The 19,864-nt window shown below is 38.7% G+C and overlaps 1 protein-coding gene across 1 annotated transcript in view; it reads left to right on the top strand.

The window, feature by feature from the left end:
* TOGARAM1 (TOG array regulator of axonemal microtubules 1) overlaps nucleotides 1–18,807 on the top strand; it is a 35,462-nt gene extending 16,655 nt beyond the window's left edge. The window contains 16 exon segments of the mRNA XM_057403862.1: nucleotides 827–927; nucleotides 2,795–2,950; nucleotides 4,847–4,945; nucleotides 5,382–5,545; nucleotides 6,709–6,877; nucleotides 7,212–7,337; nucleotides 7,777–7,921; nucleotides 8,574–8,679; nucleotides 9,032–9,267; nucleotides 12,237–12,395; nucleotides 13,412–13,538; nucleotides 13,828–13,928; nucleotides 14,656–14,845; nucleotides 15,789–16,008; nucleotides 16,775–16,861; nucleotides 18,548–18,807. Coding sequence (XP_057259845.1) covers nucleotides 827–927; nucleotides 2,795–2,950; nucleotides 4,847–4,945; nucleotides 5,382–5,545; nucleotides 6,709–6,877; nucleotides 7,212–7,337; nucleotides 7,777–7,921; nucleotides 8,574–8,679; nucleotides 9,032–9,267; nucleotides 12,237–12,395; nucleotides 13,412–13,538; nucleotides 13,828–13,928; nucleotides 14,656–14,845; nucleotides 15,789–16,008; nucleotides 16,775–16,861; nucleotides 18,548–18,801 — 2,440 coding nt within the window. The 3' untranslated portion in view covers nucleotides 18,802–18,807.
* The last annotated feature ends 1,057 nt before the right edge of the window (nucleotides 18,808–19,864 follow it).

The following is a 19,864-nucleotide window of genomic DNA, read 5'->3' as shown; positions in this document are numbered from 1 at the left end:
AATTCTGAACTAACAAGGAAGAGAGGGGACATCTGGCAGTAAGACTGAATTTGTAAAAGTGACAAAATATATTCCAGAAGACAAAATCTGGCAACAATAATGTAGGCTTTTTTTGTGCATTTACTGTTAGAAGGATCAGTTAATCTACTGGTAAACTGCCATGAGAAATGGGAGCTTGGCACTAGTATTAGTGATGTTTCTGGAGCGTGGGCTTTCCTCAGGATCTTAAAAGCAAGTCTTCTAGTTGTGTATTTCAGTCCTAGCAGATAGTGGAAGAGCTGCTGTTTCCATGTGACTATTATGTAGTTAGGCACAGTATTCAACAGTGCAGGGCTTTTCCAGTCAGCTTTAATGTTCAATCACATCATCTTAAACAAGAAGTATCAAGATTGTCTGATAAATAACAGCGTTTTTCTGGTGAATGTCTGTCTGCTAGACACTGAGCTGAAACAAGCTCATTTCTAGAAGTGAAAGGCTAATGGATTTGGTCACTCTCATTTGCCATTCTTTGCCAGATAGAAACAGCCAAACAAGTCTTAGTTTTTTGAGTGTGTGCTAAATTTAATCCCAGTGTAAAGTTTACTCTCAAGGATTGTCTTTATGGTGTTCTTTGTAATGGACCTGCTCATCAAATAATCTCTACTGAGTTAAATTTCTTTTTCTACTCAAGTGAACATTTGTGGAATCATACTGGAAATATTTGTCCATAAACTACATTGGGGAGGAGAAACTGAAATCTGTTGGTTTTGCTACATAGTATTCTTTATCTGGCCTCTGACGAGTGTGTGGCATTGTACCTATAAAGATTTGTTTTATATTTTAACAGGTCAGACAATTTTCTACTACTTGGCAAAAAACCACAGACTGCAAGAACATTTTCTGCAAGAAACAGAGACCCTAATGTGGCAGAACGTAACACCATCAGAGGTATAGCACTGTACCTTTCAATATATACCTTGCTTCACTGATGTGAAGTAACTTGCTTCCTTCTGCAGAGAAGGACTTGGGGGTGTTGGTCAATGAGAAACTTAACATGAGCAGGCTTCAGTGTGCGCTCGCAGCCCAGAAAGCCAACCGTATCCTGGGCTGCATCAAAAGGAGCGTGACCAGCAGGTCGAAGGAGGTGATCCTGCCCCTCTACTCTGCTCTCGTGAGACCTCACTTGGAGTATTGTGTGCAGTTCTGGTGTCCTCAACATAAAAAGGACATGGAACTGTTGGAACAAGTCCAGAGAAGGGCCATGAGGACGATCGGGGGACTGGAGCACCTCCTGTATGAAGACAGGCTGAGAAAGTTGGGGCTGTTCAGCCTAGAGAAGGCTTCATGGAGACCTCATAGCAGCCTTCCAGTATCTGAAGGGGGACTTGGGTCACCAGCCTTGAGTGATATGGTTTAATGTGAGGTGTCCCTGTCCATGGCAGGGGGTTTGGAACTAGATGATCTCAAGGTCCTTTCCAATCTTAACTATTCTATGATTCTATGTAGGAGAATGTTCATGTGATGTGTCTGTTCTTACTTGTTCAATGAGTTCCTGTCCCTTCATCACCATTCATAGCATTCCTTGCTGGAAGAGTGTCACCATCTTGGGTATCCCAAAGCAAAATATTCCCTAGCAGAACAAAAAATCCTGCTCTGATCCAAGTTCTCAGCTGAAGAAGAAAACACAAGAAGAATCTTAAAAGATTTCAGTATGGCTCGTTATCTGAAGAGGATGTGGTGACAGTGACAGCCACCAGTGCAGAACTTCAAGACAGATGGGCATGGGTAGGTGGTGGCAAACATACCAGTACCATCACGTCTGCAGCCATGGGAAGTAAAACTGCAGTCTGGTGTTCTGCTAGCACCCGAGGAAGATGCCTGCGTCACTCTGGTTGCTACCTTGGTTATGCATATCAATCCCTTCAATTAAATGCAGGGTTAGTTCCATGGAATTTGTGGAACATGAAGTAAAAGACATATATATGAAAAAACTTAGGTCATTTTAGGTATTATAAAGATCCATTAAAGGATTCCTGAAGTAATTAGTGGTGTTTGAGTTTGTTATTTTATTGGTTTGTTGGTCTTGTGGGTGGTTTTTCTTTCACCAAAACTAAGATGTTTCTGTTGTTTATAATTGTAACATAAAAATGTTAAGACTTCTACAGGATGTGAATGTAAAGATTTCTTCTAATTAGCATTTTACTATTTTCACTTAGTTGACTTATGACTTTATTTGGCTTTTAATGCTGAATTACTTAGTATTTGGTAGTTCATATTTGAAAGACTTTGAACTAAAAAATCATTTTTCAGCGTTTGAGTTATACTTTCAACCTGGGTCGTTCTGTAGATGAAAGGCTTTGCATGTGAAAAATTAATAGAGCCTGAGCACCTTTAGAATCATAGAATAGTTGGGGTTGGAAAGGACCTTAAGATCATCAAGTTCCAACCCCCTGCCATGGGCAGGGATGCCTCACGCTAAACCATGCTACCCAAGGCTCTGTCCAACCTGGCCTTGAACACCGCCAGGGATGGAGCATTCACAACTTCCCTTGGCAACCCATTCCAGTGCCTCACCACCCTTACAGTAAAGAACTTCTTCCTTATATCCAATCTAAACTTCCCCTGTTTAAGTTTGAACCTGTTATGCTTCTTTGTTGAAATACTCAGATTTGTGTAGGCAAAGCTGCTCACACTGTATGCATAAACCAGTCTGAGGGTGTTTGAAAATGTAACTATTTGCAAATCCTGTAGTACAAAGAAAAAAGTATTTAAATTTATTTTTAAATTTTTTTAGTATTTGATTTCTTTCCTTTAGCATGTCCAGCATTTGGTGATAACGTTAGAACAGTTGGCCAGCATTTGAACTGTGTCAATAGATGTGGAGATTATGAGGACAAGAAGCAAGAATTGTCACATACTACTTTTCAAAGTCAAAATATGGAACACCAAAGAAATTATAAGCATTCAAAGGGTTTGTGAGTTTGCTATATCACTGTTCACATAAGCTCTCATGTCAAAAACTGAGGTTATATATAGTCTTTTGTAAACCAAGTTGTATAGAAAATGCATTTCAAATGTGGTTTCCTCATTTCTAGTCTTTATGCTGCCAAGTTGGGTTTTTTCCTGACATTAACTGAAATTAGACTGCCAATTAAAATTATAAGTCAAGTGATAGTACATAGCATGAAAAAAAGGACCAAGTTGTTATATATCTCAGTCTGAATAAATGAACAGCTTTAAAAATGTTTGGTTTCAAATTACTCTGTTCATTGGTAAAATTAAGGAACTTAAGCGATTACACTAAACATTTCATTTTTAACTATGTCATTTTTAATGCATCCTAGGAGCTACTGTCCCCTACCTAAGTCAGTTTAAGGAGTGCATAGTTTTCACTGTCTGTTGTTCACAGCTCCCTAAAAGTGGTGAAAATAGATATCAAATAATTATGTTTTAGTGACAAATAGAAAATTAAATAAACATTGAATAAGGAAGATCTTTGTCCCAGTAAGACTTTTTGTTTTCTCATATCTTGTTTCAACATTAAACATGGGCAGTTTTGTCTGTTTTATAGGAATGGTGGAGCTGAGCAATGGAAATAAACTTTATAATCAGATCTGCAAATCCTAAACAAAAAAAAAAAACACAAAACCAGAACACCACCACCTGCTTATCCTGTGATGCCCATAAAATGCTGTGAAATTGAAGTTTTTAAGTTTTTGGGCTTGAAGCTGAGATTAGGACAGAAGGTTCTGATCTGGGTGTAGGTTCCAAAGGGGATCCAGCATTGTATGTCAGTTACGGTCTAAGACAGAATTGCTCATGAAGCTTCAAGTTTATATTCAAGAAAATCCCGAAAGACTAATTCTGACCTTTCTTGGATTTTAAATCTTGGAACATTCAGACACCTCTGATCAGGTTTGTGGGAGGACAAAGTAACACGTTCAAGAGAAACCCTTCTTGACTTATCTTTCTTCTCATAAAGCATAGAAAAGAGCTCCAAAATTAAAACTATGGAATCAGATAATTTGTAAAGTAAAGAGCTATCTGCCAGACTCTTACCTGGGATTATTTTTGGCAAACTAAAGCCCGAGATGAGAGCGTAAAGCGTAACAGAGTTGTCAAGAGTCCCAAGTTGTTGAGATGCTGCAGCTTGCCTGGTAAAGAGCATTTTGCAGCAGCTGTAGATGTAGATGGTGGGATCTAAGTTTACCAGAATACTTCTCAGCTGAGATGGTTCAGTAGTCCCCTGACTTCATTTCTGCACATTCTGGTAGAAAGTAAGTAATCAGGTTCTGCTAAATCATCTTTTCTGTTGAGAAATTTCAGATGAACCAGATTAAATAGCAAAAGTAAATTGTGCCCTTCTTTTGTCACAAACTGTAATATTTACTTGCAACTAGTGCAGCCAGTATAGAAGTACATAATATATGTCATCCACTTTGGTGGACAATTTGAGGGACTGCTAATTTAGATGGGAAACAGCATTAAGTGCTGCTTGGGAGAAAATATATTGCAAATTCTGTTATGATTCAATTGTGCTGAATCATGTAAGAAACAGTGCTATCCATCCACTAAGTGAGTTAGGAACTTCTGGTTGGTTGTTTTTTTTCGGTGGAATAAGTTGGCTTAAAAATCCTCTTGCAAACATTGGTTTTCTTTATGATCTTTTAGCAGCAATTTTGTTTGATATATGCTTTCCATGGTTTTGGGGATATAAATATTTAATAATTCCTCTTCAGTAACTTGCAAATATACTGATTCATTAAAGCGATAACTTCAGATGTCAGTGTATAACATTTTAGAAGAATAAAACATGTACCAAAGCATAAACTACATTATTTATATTATGTGATTTATTTTTTTTAAGGTCTTGCGGAGCCAGCATCTAGTTTTCCACAGACAAACAATCTAGATTTCATCTCACAAAGTGTCCCGTCTGAAGATGCAGCTGTAATTGCTGGTAAAGGTATTACAAAACCAAAATTATCTCCTACAACTCATAATGTTGTTAAAATGAGGGAAGATGTACCTTTATAGAGTGGGAAAAGGAAAAATAGATTCTGTACATTTTAGATTGTGAACAATCTTCAGTTTAAATGGAAATATAAAGAATTACACTTCAAAGTTTTGCAGTTACTGGATATGCTGTTCTAGTCCAGCAACAAAGAATAGCAGCAAGTTATGATGATTAGGTCTTAGTTCCAGTCCAGTGTGCCCTCATGTACATACATTCACTCTACTCAGTAGAATAAAATAAGAGTAGTTACGGGTGGAGATTGACACTAATAGTATAATAGCAGTGATTTATCTTCTTGAATTGCTTTTGGTTTTCTTTAGCTTTAATAAGTTCTGCTGAATAAAATTATTATTTTGGTGAGGGCACAACATGATATGCCTTTCAGGTGTTTCTGAAGATCCTTCTGCACAAGAGCACAGACAGTCTCTAGCATGTATAGCTAATGGAGATGACCAGGCTTTGAATGAGATGAGTGAGCAGTCATCAGGTACCTGTGGGAGAAGCATCCAGCAGGACAGAGCTTCTCATTTCTACATTGAAAATGAAGAAGTAAGAATTTCAGAACTTTTTTATTGTCTTGCTTCCTGGTTTTATGTGTGTGAATACAGCTCAATACAGTTATGTAGTCTCTATGTTGTGGTAAACAAGAGTTTGATTAAAATAGCCTATAGCCAGCAAGCTGCTTCTCCCTGCTTTTTCTTTTTGGTTCCACTTGGATATAACAGCAAATTGTTGTGTCAGAAGCTTCCCACCTAACTTGGACACCTCTGGGAGAAGGGCTTCAGGAGATAATGAAGCTGGAAATGTCCTCTTTGACTCCCACAGCACATGGAAATGTGGAAGGAGGAATTGGCTGGTTTTGATCATGTCTTTTTCTTTTTTCAATGGACGCATTAATCTGGCTCCATTCATAAGTTTTTTAAACAGTGTCTGAATATCTGTCCCATAATATGGCTTCCTGAGGAGTGGTGCTGCCTTATTAAATGCTGTTTACATCTGATATAAAGCGGAACAGGTTTTATCTGAATGAAGTGCAATGCAAATTTCAGAAAATTTGAAATTTAAATCGGAAGTCTTTCTGAAAGCATTTAAAATAATATTTTAAGATGACTAAAAAGTTAATGGTAAACAGCGTCTTAGTTTTCTGATTTCTGCTGAAGATATGAATACTTGGAAGGATCAAATTCCACCGAGTAAATGGAAGAATGTGTTAAATGTTACTAAGTTTTCATGAGGAACTACAGAAGTCTTAAACATATTAAAAAGCAGGATCAGATCACACTGCTAAAAGACCACTGTTAAACACAACAACCATGTGTGCTTAAATGTGAGTTAGCCCAGCCTGAGTATTTGTTAGCTAAAACTCCAGGAAACTACACAACGCTGCCAAGGAATAGAAGATCTTTTCTTATAGACCTTAGTTCTCTAACTATTCAGATATTCTAGAGTAAGTGATTATTTCCCTTAAATGTTTAACCCTGGAATGTTGCTTCTTTTTGCCTGTAGGACCATTTACTGTGCAAAAAGCACTCATCCAGCACTTTTGGGGCTTGGATTTAATATTTGTGTGAATAATTTCCTTTTGCTCTGTAGAATAATGGTGACAATAAAAATTTTCCATGCATACCTTAGACAATATAAAGAACTGGGTAAGTTATTGAGCAATTTTTGCATTATATCGCATATTATAATGGTGAATTAATTTTTTGCAGAATACAGTTACCTTGTCAAAATCTGCCCAGGATAAGGCGAAGCGGAATAAAAGAAAAGAAAAAGAATACAATCATAAAAAATATCAGGATGTCACAGACCTTGAAGGAAAGGATCAGAAACCTTGGGAAAACCTTGAACCAAAGGAACCAGAGATAATGACAGCAGAAAGTGAGAATTAGTGTCTTGAATAATACACTTTTCAATGCTGCTGAAATGGACATGAAAATTCTGTGATAACTACAAAAAAATCCTGACTGTTTAGTGTAAATAGGGTATTACTAGAATTAATTTTACACTGTAGTTTACTCTTTAGTAATTTCTTGTCAGCCTTATAAAGCAAATGGTGGAGAATAAAGTGCTTATGGGAAATATTTGAAAGACTAGTTAAGAAAAATTTCAAAAGACAAATTAGGACTGGAAATACTTCTGGGTTTTTTTTGTTTTGTTTGTTTGTTTCTTCTGGTTAGTTGTTGTAGTTCAGACTTTTCCTACTATTTTCTAGAGTTAAATCTCTGTGGGGACTTATTAACATCATGAAGAAATGCATCCTTGTCATTAGAAAATGTGGCTTTGAATCCTTCATTAAAAATGACATCCAGCTTCAAGAAGACAAACAGCTTACCACATTGTAGCAAGGCTGGACATTTTAAGTTAACGAAATACTATTAAAATATTTGGACATGTGGAGTGGGGCAGTTCCAAAATACTCTTGGGTTTATTATGAGTTATTTGTACAACAGACGGTCCTGAGGTGCTCTAGAAGGTTAGTAATTTTGGGGTGGTGGTGAAGAGGATTTGAATTCATCAACATGTGCATTTAGTTTTGCACTAAATAATCCACTATATTTGTGCTTGCGATCTTTAATGTGGTGACTATTTGAAAAAAAAATCATTGATATGAATGAACTAGTGAGTGATCAAGGTTGTTACTGGGAAAGCTGTCCTTTTGAAAACCCGGTCCCTTAGTAGCAGCAGTCTATATCTCAAACTTCTTATATTTTCTTCCTTGGAATGAATTAGTTTTTTCAGATTATGCTAATTATTTCTTATGCTTCATGATTTCGCAGATGGAATTTCTCTTAGGGCACAAGGACGCTATAAAGACAAGAGGTCACCAGTCACAGAAGCAACAGACAAATCACAACTGTGTCCCTTTTCAAAGCCGGAAATGGCACTGACAGAAGCCTTAACACTTCTAGCTAATGATGACTGGTAGGTGTAAACATCTGTCTGCAACCTGGATGTAATACAGAAGGCATTTATTTTGATAACTTGAAAAATAAACAAACAAAAACCCCAAAATAAAACAGCAAAAAGGACATAACATAAAAAGTAGTGAGGATTGCAAGTCATATATTAGAAAAAAAGAAAAAAAAAGTTTTTTTTCAATCTAAACCTAGATTAAACTGGGACTATTGTAAATTGAGGCTTGATAGATAAGCTTTCAGAGGCTTGTGGACCTATGTAAGTTTAAGCATTGATCCGGAGAGGGGCCCCATCAATATTTTCCTGTCACTTCCTGTAGAATATAAGGCTTCAGTGGGCTCTGACTGGTGAAATGGGGCTACAGTGCTGCTACCTTTTCAACTCAGGAAAGGAAAGTAGTGCTTTAATTGCCACTAGTGCAAGCTGTGAACAGAACTATAGGAAAGAATTGAGAGACTGGTATGCTAAAATACTCCTGCTACTGCATTCAAAGAAAGACTCGCGTTGAAAGAATTTTGTACATTATATACCATTGCTTAATTTTACAATCTAATTTGTTTGCCATTTTGTTTCTTGGAATTCTAGGTTTTAATATTTTTATAAAAAAATCGCAAATTGTATTACATAATTGCATTTGAATTTATTTTTTTTTACATAGGGAGAAGAAAATTGAAGGTCTGAACTTTGTTAGACGTTTGTCTGCCTGCCATGCGACTACTCTGACTGCAAATCTACATGAAACAAGCATGGCTGTGGCTCAAGAGGTTATACTTTACTATCAAAGTATTTCACTGACTGTGTGGGTGTATGTATTGTATAGCTCTCAGATAAGCTGAAATCTGGTAAGGATGAGTTTGTGTTCAGCAAAGGAGCTCATACTTCAGATACCAACACTTGATCTGATTTGCTAAAAGACTGAAAATATTTAGATAACAATAATGTTTTTCATGTGTACGTATTTTAATTCTCACACATTGTGCATCAAGTTAGAAATATATTTCTCAGTTGCTTTTAATGTTAGTTAAAAATTACAAAGGGAAACATTAAGTTTTATTTATTTTAAAGTATATTTTATAAACATTATTCATTGTTTGTTTGGGTCTTTCCTGTGTGCAGGTCAAGAATTTACGCTCAGGTGTTTCCCGAACTGCTGTGGTCTGTTTAGGGGATTTGTTCACCTACCTGAAAAAGAGCATGGATCAAGAACTAGATTATACAGTAAAAGTCCTTTTGCACAAAGCTGGTGAATCCAACACATTTATAAGGGAAGAGGTAGACGAAGCACTGAAGGCTATGGTTAATAATGTGACTCCAGCACGTGCACTTTATTCTCTTATAGATGGAGGGCAAAGGTAATTCTTATAGACTTTATATAGAAATAACTTGTGAATAGGTTAAGTTTACCTAATATAGTCTTTTTAAAAGAAAAATAAAAATAGAATAGGCAGAAATTTGACAATATATAAGTCAGCTCTGCAAAACTTCTACCCAGAGCAGTGTTTGTTGGTGTAGAAGTAAAATGTAGACCCCCAACCTTCTCCTTCTATACATTATGTTAAAAGTTAGCTGTTGATTTTTGGAGCTTGCTATATTTTTTTGTAATTTTGCAACACTTAAGTAATTTTATTTGCTTTTAGTAAAGCTCATACACTACATTACATACATTACATACATACATTACTACATACATACGCTAGTAAAGCTCACATAGCATTCTCTTTTTGCATTTGCTCTGCAAAAAAATGACTGTCTTTTCAGTTTTCAGCACTAAGTTTTATTCAGAAAGATGATTTATAACTTACAGTTCTCTAGCTGCAGCTGTCTTGGTTGATTTCCTGTTCTCTACCCTTAACTAGTTAATAGTCTTTTTGTCTGCATTTTAATTTCCTTTACAGTGGTGGTGGCCATTATTTTCTTCAGTACCTGAAACACAACAAGCCCCTGTTTCCAATTGCATGCTTTGATTTTGACCTCTAGCTTGCCTCAGTCTGTAGTAGAAGTTGACTTCCTTTCTTTCACTTTCCCTGTAAAGTATGTTGTTCTTTTTCTTTTATATCCTCATATATCCACTTAATCAAGCATTCCAGCATGCTAGATATATATATATATCTACTTGTACTTGATCTTTTATCTCTCTGTCATCAGTTAGATGACATTTAATAGGCTATAGTTCTCATCCCTTCCATTAAGTATTTCAGATGCCACATTATGAATCAATCCTTAAGATTTGTAGCTGTGCAGAAAATCTAAGACTTAGCCTTGATTCAAAATAGTTTGTTTCCTATTTTGTTTCCTGGGAAGCTGGTTGTTGTGGGGTATGTTGATTCTGTCTCCTGAAAGCCAGTGGGAACCATACTGCAATTACCTGAACTTCAAACTGCTGAGAGGCAAATAGCAGCCTCAGGACTTAAATTATTTATCAATCATGCCTGTATGTAGGGTTGGTTTGGATTTTTTGGTGAATTTAAGAGCAGCAGGCAGTTACTGCACACTGCTTTAGTTCAGAAGACATATAAAGTGGTCTGTTCATGTACTTTCATCTTGTCTTCAGAAGTCCTTGGACAAGCAATACTTATGATCATAATTGGCTACATCTGATCTCCCCATTTTTAGTAGCAGATTCAAATACACTGAACTACCCTTAAAAAATTTCTAGACTTATAAAGGTTTGACCCATCCAATTTGTGAATTCATATATCTAAGGCATCAAAATTATCTGAGCAGTGAGCCCAAATACAGCATTTAAAGCGGGGATTAAATTCTTCACAGCTAAGAAGACTTCGGTCAAAGCGGTGTATAAATTGTGGAGTACAGTATGTTTTTAATGTGTTATCAATGGATGGCCTAACTAGCACTGTGAGTTATAGCTTTTCTATTGGCCTCATGGTACTCTAGCCGTATGAGCAACAAAGCCCATGCAGCACATTCAGAGCTGTTGCCTCTAGAGGCTGTAACAGTGAATGTGAGAATTACCTTTCAAAGTGGAAATTTGAGAGAAAAATTATGTGTCTTCAGTATGAGGTGGAAAGGTTCTGTTGGACACAACTGCAATTACACAAAGGATATATTTTCTAAATTGGGCAATTTTTGCTCTAAAGATACTGGACTATTGCTATAAACTCGTATCTATGAACGGGTGCTTGATCAAGAGCATGATTCCGAGACTACTCTCAAAATGATTGTATTTCAGAAATTTTAAAATCGTGTTTCTTACCTGTATGAACTGAGTTTAATTTTAAGGTCTTACATGGATGCAAAAAGACTTCTAACTATTCTGCGTGAGCAGCAGGCATTCATGGGGAACGGGGGCTTGTTTGCTTCTGTGGAGTGAGCGCTTTGCACCTCATGGTTCTTGTTTTCCATTTGGTGCATGCAGCAGGAGTTAAATCCGTTACCGTTTCCCTTCTCCTGAGACATGTGGCTGCTATATAGACATAACTGCAAGTACTAAGCATGAGCCAAAACTAGTCTTAAGCTAGTCTTAAACTTGGTACCGCAGCAGCAGCTGAGAGGATGGCTGCATTAGCAGGGAGCTCAGCATGGGAGCTGCTACACTACTGGAAAGATTTTGCATCCTGGGGTCTCTTCTGAACTGCCACAATTTGCAGTTGGAATAGACCCAGTTAGTTGTCTTTGTGCAAACTGAAGCTGCTTTGTGCAGTATAATCTAGTGATAGTTTTATATCCAGTAAGGCTGTGGTAATTTGTAGAACCAGAGAAAATGAAATCTTGGTGAAATGGGAACACAATTATTCAGGAAGAGCACTGGACATTCATGTCAAACTGAAAAGCTGGGAGCCACTGATGTGGCTTCGAAGTCAATTCTGTGCCTTAGCTCTCCTTCAAAACTGTATCTCCTGATGCACCATACAAATGTCTCATTGACTGTGCAATGATACTGACCTCAAAGTAGGGTTTTTAATCCAAAGACAAAAATAAAATTGGAAAAGTTTGAATTTGCAGAATTGTGTACCCTGAAATGTGGGATCAGTAGGTATAGCAAACTTATATGAAAGGTCAGTTTGCTACACAAGTTTGAAAAATAATTCCAGCTTTTCTCTCATTTTCATCAGCATAGGTGTTTGAGATTTTAAGTGAATGAAATGAAATTTAATCAAACGGATTACCCTTTTTAATAAAGTTGTCTGTGCTCCACATCTCTATATGACCAGAATAAGGATCTGCATTTCACCAGTATAATACTTGCAGATTATGCTAAAGATGAAAAAAGAAAACTTGTATAATCTATTTGGTAGAGCACATAAATATTGCTGTTTGATTCCTGTGAGGAGTTTTTACTAAGCAGCTGTGTTTTCTTTAGCCACCTGAATTCAGCTGTGAGAAGATGTGCAGCTCAGCACCTCTCAGACACTGTAGAACGTATGGGCCAGGACCGGATTCTGTTTGGAACCAAACGTGTCGCTGATAAGCTTTTTCCTGCAATAGTCAGGTTTACACAGGATAGTTCACAACAAACAAGGTTAGTAAGTTTAATAGTTAAGATAAGCACATTCCAGGTGGTTGAATCATAGAGTCACAGGATCATGGAATGGTTTGGGTTGGAAGGGACCTTAAAGATTATGTAGTTCCACCTCCCTGCCACAGGCAGGGACACTTTCCACTAAACCAGGTTGCTCCAAGACGCGTCAAACCTGGCCTTGAACACTGCCGGGGCTGGGGCACCCACAGCTTCTCTGAGCAACCTGTGCCAGTGCCTCACCACCCTCACAGTGAAGAGCTTCTTCCTAACATCTAATCTAAATCCACACTCTTTCGATTTAAAGCCATTCTCCCTTGTCCTACCCCTACATGCCCATGTCAAAAGTGCCTCTCCAGCTTTCTCACCAGTCACTTTAGGTACTAGAAGCTGCTGTAAGGTCTCCCCAGAGCTTTCTCTTCTCCAGGCTGAACAACTCCAGCTCTCAGCCTGTCTCCGTAAGAGAGGTGCTTCAGCCCTCAGAGCATCTTCCTTGGCCTCTTCTGGTCTTGCTCTAACAGGTCCATGCCTTCCTTATGTTGGGGGCCCTAGTGCTGGATGCAGTGCTGCAAGTGGTGTCTCACCAGAGTGGAGTAGAGGGGATGAATCCCTTCTCATGACCTGCTGGCCATGCTGCTGGTGATGCACCCCAGCACATGGTTGGCTTTCTGGGCTGCAAGCACACATGGTACAGGGACTCAAAGAACATACTCTGTTGGGCACAGATGAGATGCAAGACACAGAGGGATTGTTTGCACTAGGATCCATGCTGTCTGACTGATAAGGCTTGACCATCATATTTAAAGACATCTGAAATCTCATTAATTTGCTCAGTTGTTGATTAAATAGTGATTCTTGAGCACAGTTTTTTTGTGGGAGAATGAAATGTGTGTCTATATCTATAGATAGCAGTCTATCTGTACTTTAGTATTTTGGAATTACACATCTATAATTATCAATAGAGATACAAAGCAAATCCGTGTTTACAGCTGTAGATGTTGTGGTCTGTTGCCCTTCAGGTATTATGGTCGAAAGATGCTCTTCAGTATGATGACTCATCCTGATTTCGATAAAACAATTGAGACGTATGTGTTGACCAAGGATTTGCCTTATATTAGGAAAGCTGTTACCAACCTACGTAAAAAGGTATGTGGAAAAGCTCTTGTTTAACAGCTGAGAAATGTAAATGTGTACTAGTGGTAGTTAGGGGTAGACAATGAACCTACAGTAAAGGAAGGCAGAGCATTCAGAGCAAGCCAGGTAATCAAGTGACTGCAGCATGGCAAGGTGCTGCTTGTTAGCTGCCCTCTTCATGCTTTTACTGCTTGCAGATACACTGGACGAGATGCACTTTGCTGCTTTTTATAGCTTTTTTTTTCTCTAGCAGGGCAGAACTGTACCAGCTATGTTAATTAACAGTTGTTCCTCTGTGCAGGGTTTGGATGGGCTGCCATTAGATGCACCTTCAGCAAAAATAGGACATTCCAATACTAGTAGCATTGGACATTTGAGAGGTACTACCAACATCACTGACAGGTAATTATCTTCACTGTTTTACCTTGCTAGTAACTTACACTCTAGGATAGTAGCTTCACTGCAAGCAGAGAGCACAGAAGCATTCACAACAGGGTTGTGAAAAGTAAACGTGCCTTCAGGAAATGGAAAAAACTTGACATGTCCCAGATAAGCTCTTTTAAATGGGGTAATTGGTAATATTAAAATAGCTTTTTGCACTTTGAAGTTAATTTGCCTATTGACTGCCTATGAAATATATACACAGTGGACAAACCACTTGGATTTCATAGTAGGTCCGTTATCATCAGTTAAAGATATTGCTGTTCAGAGTCTATAGAAAAAACATGTTTAGTGGTAGCCACAATGCAGATTATCCATGCACTTTCCTGGACAGCAGGTATTTAGATCCTAACTGGGGATGCTGAAGGTTTTAGATGGTACTGGGTCACTTTTCAGTTGTCTAAATGCAGAGAACAAAACGTTAAAATTGTTAAACAGAAAATGAAACAGTCTGGAAATAAACACAATATTCAAAAGCATAAATAAGAACCTTATCATATATTCAGAAAACACAGTGACAGATTTAAAGGCATAAAACCATAAAAATATATTCTTTAACAAGCCGTAACTCCTAGAATCTGGTAGAGGATAATATATTCTTTTACTGAAAACAATGAGATTTTTGAGGTTTAAACTCCTATTTCAGCGTGCTTATGTGTTCACTAACTAACTTCTTCCTTTCCAACAGAAAGACTACAGAACCCTATGAAGTCGTAAGAAAAACAGCTCCTCGTAATTTACTACAAAATGACGAATATGTTAAAGACATTATAGGTTTATTGAATGCAAAGGACTTCCGTGATCGGATACGTGGCATTAAGAAGCTGTCATTTGATGCAGAGAATAATCAAGGCTTTGTTGTTGCAAACATTGTGAAGGTAACTGTATGAAAATATTTTATTTCAAGGGTCTTTAAAGCTGTTTTCTGATAAAAATCTTTGCTCACTCATTCAATAAGAACATCTGATTAACAGGAAAATAGTGAGGAGTAGGTGAGGTATGCTCCAGGGTGAGCTGTGCAAGCTACAAAGGTAGTAAAGGAAGTAAATAGGATGAAGAAGCTGGAAATTTTCACTTAGAGAAAGCACTCTTTATTCCTGGAATACTGCAGGCAAGTTTTCATGCCATGGCTGAGTAAATATCAAAATATTGGAACAGCTTACAGAAAGAACAGCAAGGATTAATCAAGATCTGAAAAACTCTCTGAAACACAGCTGCAAATTCTGCCTGCTTGCTTTGCCTAGGAGAATGTGAGGAAAGGTCTTTGTTATGATAAAGCTTACAGTAAGTATCCTTTGTAATAGGAAAGGGTTCTGTAGGGGAAAAATACTATGATGAGGTCCAAGAGTTGTAAACTAGAGATAGATACAATGAAAGGAAAACCAAGATTGTCTTCTAACAGTATAGAATCTTTGCTGTGAAACTGTGAAATACTTTTGTGGAACTTCACCGTATCTTAAATGTGAATGGTTTTGAAATCTTTAAAACATACTTTCTACTAAATACAGCTGTGTCTTGCTAAAAATACTTGCTTTCAGAAAATACTAGTCATACTGAAAGTTACAGATGGCTAGTTTGCCTTCTTTACATTGTACAGGAATGATGTAAATTCAGATGAGGTGAGGCACAGTTGAATAATACAGAGTATAAAGATATCAAATGTTGCTTTACTTGCTCAAAAAAGTATCTCAGGTATTTGCATATCAGAGCCATCTTTTGCTAAGATGGACAATCAAAGTATAACAGTAAAGCAGGAAATGTAGTATCTACCTCAAATATGAATTGTTAATTCTGATGAATGCTGTTTGCATGCTTTTTCAGATTTTTGATGCTTTCGTGTATTGTTTAAATGACATAAATGGCAAAGTAAATCAGATTGCTTTGGAGACGATGCACCAGATAATTCCATTGCTGAAAGACAATTTATCACCTGTGATCAACATGTTAATTCCCGCCATGGTCGACAACAACCTGAACTCCAGAAACCCAGGGATTTATGCAGCTGCCAAAAATGTTATTCAGGCTCTGTGTCAACACCTAGGTCAGTAATTTACTCCGTCTTAATTTTAAAGAGTTTTAATTGTATTAAATTCTAAATTTAAAGAATCATTCTTTCCAAGTTTCCACCCAATCATTACACTGTGTAATGAATCACTGGCTTTATTCTCACACTTTCTACACCATACAGGTCATCTCAGTATTTTGCTGATCCAGAAATACAGCAATACAGCTTGCTGTTTTTTTTTCTTTTCCCATAGTAGATGGTTTTGGCTGTAAGGGTGACAGAGCACTGGCGCAGGTTGGCCAGGGTGGCTGTGGAGTCTCCATCCTTGGAGATATTCAAAAGCTGCCTGGACACAGTCCTGGGCAACCAGCTGCAGAGGGTTCCACTTAAGCAGGTGGTTGGACCAGATGATCTCCAGAGGTCCTTCACCCACTTCAACCATTTCTTGTGATTCTGTGTTTCATTATCAAGAACATTGTCACACTGTTTAATCTCCAACAAGTCAAAGAACTAGATTCTTGCTGATTTGTGTATGCCATGACCATTTTCCTTCCTCAATTGTTTCAGCTTTGGAGCAGAATCTCAGTGTTTTCAGGAAAAGAATATGCTATGCTCTACCAGATTCTAGGAGTTAGGCCTTGTTAAAAGAGTATGTTTTTATGCTTTTATGCCTTTAAATCTATCACTGTGATTTTTGAAGTTGATACAAGTAAGGTTCTTATTTACGTTTCTGAATATTCTGTTTATTTCCAGACTAATTTTCTGTTTACCAATTGTAACATGTTTTGTTCTCTGCATTTAGACAACTACTTGCTCCTTCAGCCGTTCTGCACAAAAGCCCAGTTTCTGAATGGAAAAGCCAAACAAGACATAACAGAAAAGCTTGCTGGTAAAGTGATGTTTTACTTTGGATATTTGTTTGTGTACTATCCTTATTAGGCAAATTCATTGTGGGATGGTGATGGTTATACATTTTCCCTTCTGTCACAATAGATTGCGGGCATTAACAATGTAGTGGTTGTCAAATTTCACCCCCTTCCAATGCAAACTGGAGTTATTGCTGATCAAACAATAGCTTATTATTATGGAGTCAGATGGAAGATGTGTAAATACCTGGAAGATATTTATAAATACCTTAAGCTTATAATTTAGTATGGAATCAGAGAGAATGAGGTTTGTTTTGTAATGAGTTTCACTGTGTCAGTATCAAGACTTGGGTACCCACACGCTGCACTCTGCCTGGTCAGCAAGCACTTCTTCCTGTGTAGGGTGGGAGGCATGGAGCTGACTGAGGAGCAGTACTCACATCCACATAAACTTACTAGGAATCATAGAATCACACTGGGTTGGAAGGGATCTTAAAGATCACCTAGTTCCCACATAACCCATGGGCAGGGACACCTTCCACTAGACCAGGTTGCTCAAAGCCCTGTCCAGCCTGGCCTTGAAGAATGAGCATCTGCTTTTTCTGGGGTTTCCCAGCACAGAAAATACACTGTTCTCTAAGGCTGGCTCCTACTAACTCCTGAATTTCACTTCTGTACCTTTTTTGCTTTTCGCAGTTGCTCTTTTTCTCATTTTAAGGCTTTTAGTAATACATACTGGCTTTGAGCCATAAAGGACATAAGCTGAGCATGACCACAGAATGGTCATGTTCCTAAAGCTTAAGAACAAATTTACTCAAAAATTAAAGGCAAATTTGGATTAAAATTTATATACACATTTTAATATTGGGGATTATTACTAGCAGAAGTGCTGAATTTCCTTTTGCTGTTTTAAGTGAACAAGAGATATCTTTATGGGAAATAGGCTTGACTCAAACAGTATGTTTGGCTTAGTTTCAGAGTAGTTCCGTATGTAGTAGCTGTGAAATTGAACTAAACATAACAGACAGTCTGTTCTTGAAATATTCCTAAATTTCTGCTTTCTATATGTGAAATCAGCTTTTAAACAGTCCATCTCTTGCTAGTATTTTGGGGGAGTAGTTTGTATTGTATATCAGAGGAGTCCATTCTAGCAAAAAGACAAACATTTGCAAATGAAACACTTAATTCCTGATGCAATTGTCTGAGTAGGGAAAAGCTTCATTGTTCCTTAAACTCAAAAACCTACTAAGTATTTCATAGACAGAGTGGAAATCATAAAATATGAGATGCTACACAGCGCTCTGAGAGAAATACAGGTCCCTATGATAATTCTAACTTAAAAAAAACCAACCAACCAAACAAACAAAAAAAACGTAAAACAAAAAAAGAACCAAACCTGAAAAAAAGTTCTTGTTTCAATTTTAAGAATGGAAAACTCTAATTATCAGCAGTACAAGTATGACTGTGTGAACTCCTGAGAGAGGCTAAAAGGGGTGTTTGTAGGCAAAGCTGGTATTTTTTATCAGAGTTCTGATGGTGTTGCAACAGAGAAGCTCTTGTGTATACTCAGCATTCTTTCATTAGTGCTTGAGAAGATGATTTGACATAAAGTGATTTTAAACACTTCTTAGAGCAGGGCATCACTTCTGAGTTGTGCTTTAAAGAGAAGTCTTCAAACACCGATTGATGACCTGCTGTCTTTCTTGCAGATATTGTGATGGAGTTATATCCACGGAAGCCTAAGAGTGTGGAGCAGAAAGTTCTAGTTGTCCTTTGGCACCTCCTGGGAAACATGACGAACAGTGGCTCTTTGCCTGGAACCAGAGGGAACATTCGGACAGCCACAGCAAAACTGTCAAAAGCACTTTTTGCACATATGGGACCAAGTCTCTTAACTCACGCTGCAGCTCAGTCACCATACATCAAGAAGACTTTAGAAGAACTTTTGAAGACAGAAAGCTAAAGTAACGATCCCATTCATGCATGAAGCTGGGACAGATGGGCTGCTGTTTATATGGAAACATACCACACCACCCCCTGTTCTTTTGTTGTGCTGGTGTCTCTAGTGAAGAAGGGTCGTCGCTGGGAGAGCATGGAAGGTGCCGGGATGGAGAAGTCACCCTTAATCTGTGTATTTCTCTAGAGACCACAGCACAGCACCCTAGGTCTAGTAATAGATTGTTAATGAATAAATATATCTGACACGTTTTGACTTGGTTTTAGCACTGAGCTTTACATCGGTAAATGGAAGAAAATCCTGGAGACAGTTAAATAGCACAACAGGGTTTGGTGTGGCAGTTGTGAAGAACATGTATTTTTTACAACCCCCGCCTGCAGCTGTGGGTATTAGCGTGCTGTGGCTGCGGTACGGTACTGTAACGTGGCTTGCTGGCTGTGCATGCTCATCGGTACGGAAAGCACGGCCCCGCTGTGATGAAAACGAGCCTTTTCCTCGGAAGCAGTGGTAGAGCGGAGGCCGTGGTACCTACCCGTCCCCCACCGCCGTTACTGTCGCGTTTTACTCGGGAACCTGATGCAAATAAAAGAATTTATTTCTGTAGCGCTCCGGGCGCTGCCTCCGTGCCCGACGGGGGGGAGGTGGGAAGGAGAGCGCCCGGACCACCGCCATTTGGCGGGAGGAAAGGAGGGAGGGGCAGGGTGGGCGCATGCGCGGCGCACGCGCACTGGGCTCTTCCTGAGGCCTAGCGGCGGCAAGCGTGCGGCGGCCTAGGTGGTTACTGGTCTTGTGGCAGGTACCGGGACCGGGGGATCGGGAATGGGGCAGCTGCGGGGAGCGCCAGACTTGCAAGGGGGAAGGGAAGGGGTTAGGCTGGGTCCCCGCCTTCGTCTCCGGTGGGTTGGTCTCCGCCCACCCCGACGAGCGGCTGAGTCGGACGTCGGGGGCCTGTGCTGGGCCGAAGCCGCTATGTGGTGGGGCCGCGCTCGGGCGTGCGGCACCCGCTGCCGCCTCAGCCGTTCACTTCGCCAGCGACTGCCGAGCGCTGGAGTAAACCAGCCCGCAGCTG

Source organism: Pezoporus wallicus, unplaced genomic scaffold, assembly GCF_028554395.1.
Source record: "Pezoporus wallicus isolate ANWC-B61680 ecotype Strahan unplaced genomic scaffold, APGP_CSIRO_Pwel_v1 contig_7227, whole genome shotgun sequence".
NCBI lineage: Eukaryota > Metazoa > Chordata > Aves > Psittaciformes > Psittacidae > Pezoporus > Pezoporus wallicus.
The sequence above is the reverse complement of the archived record's forward strand: the minus strand, read 5'-3'. Positions and strand labels throughout refer to the sequence as shown.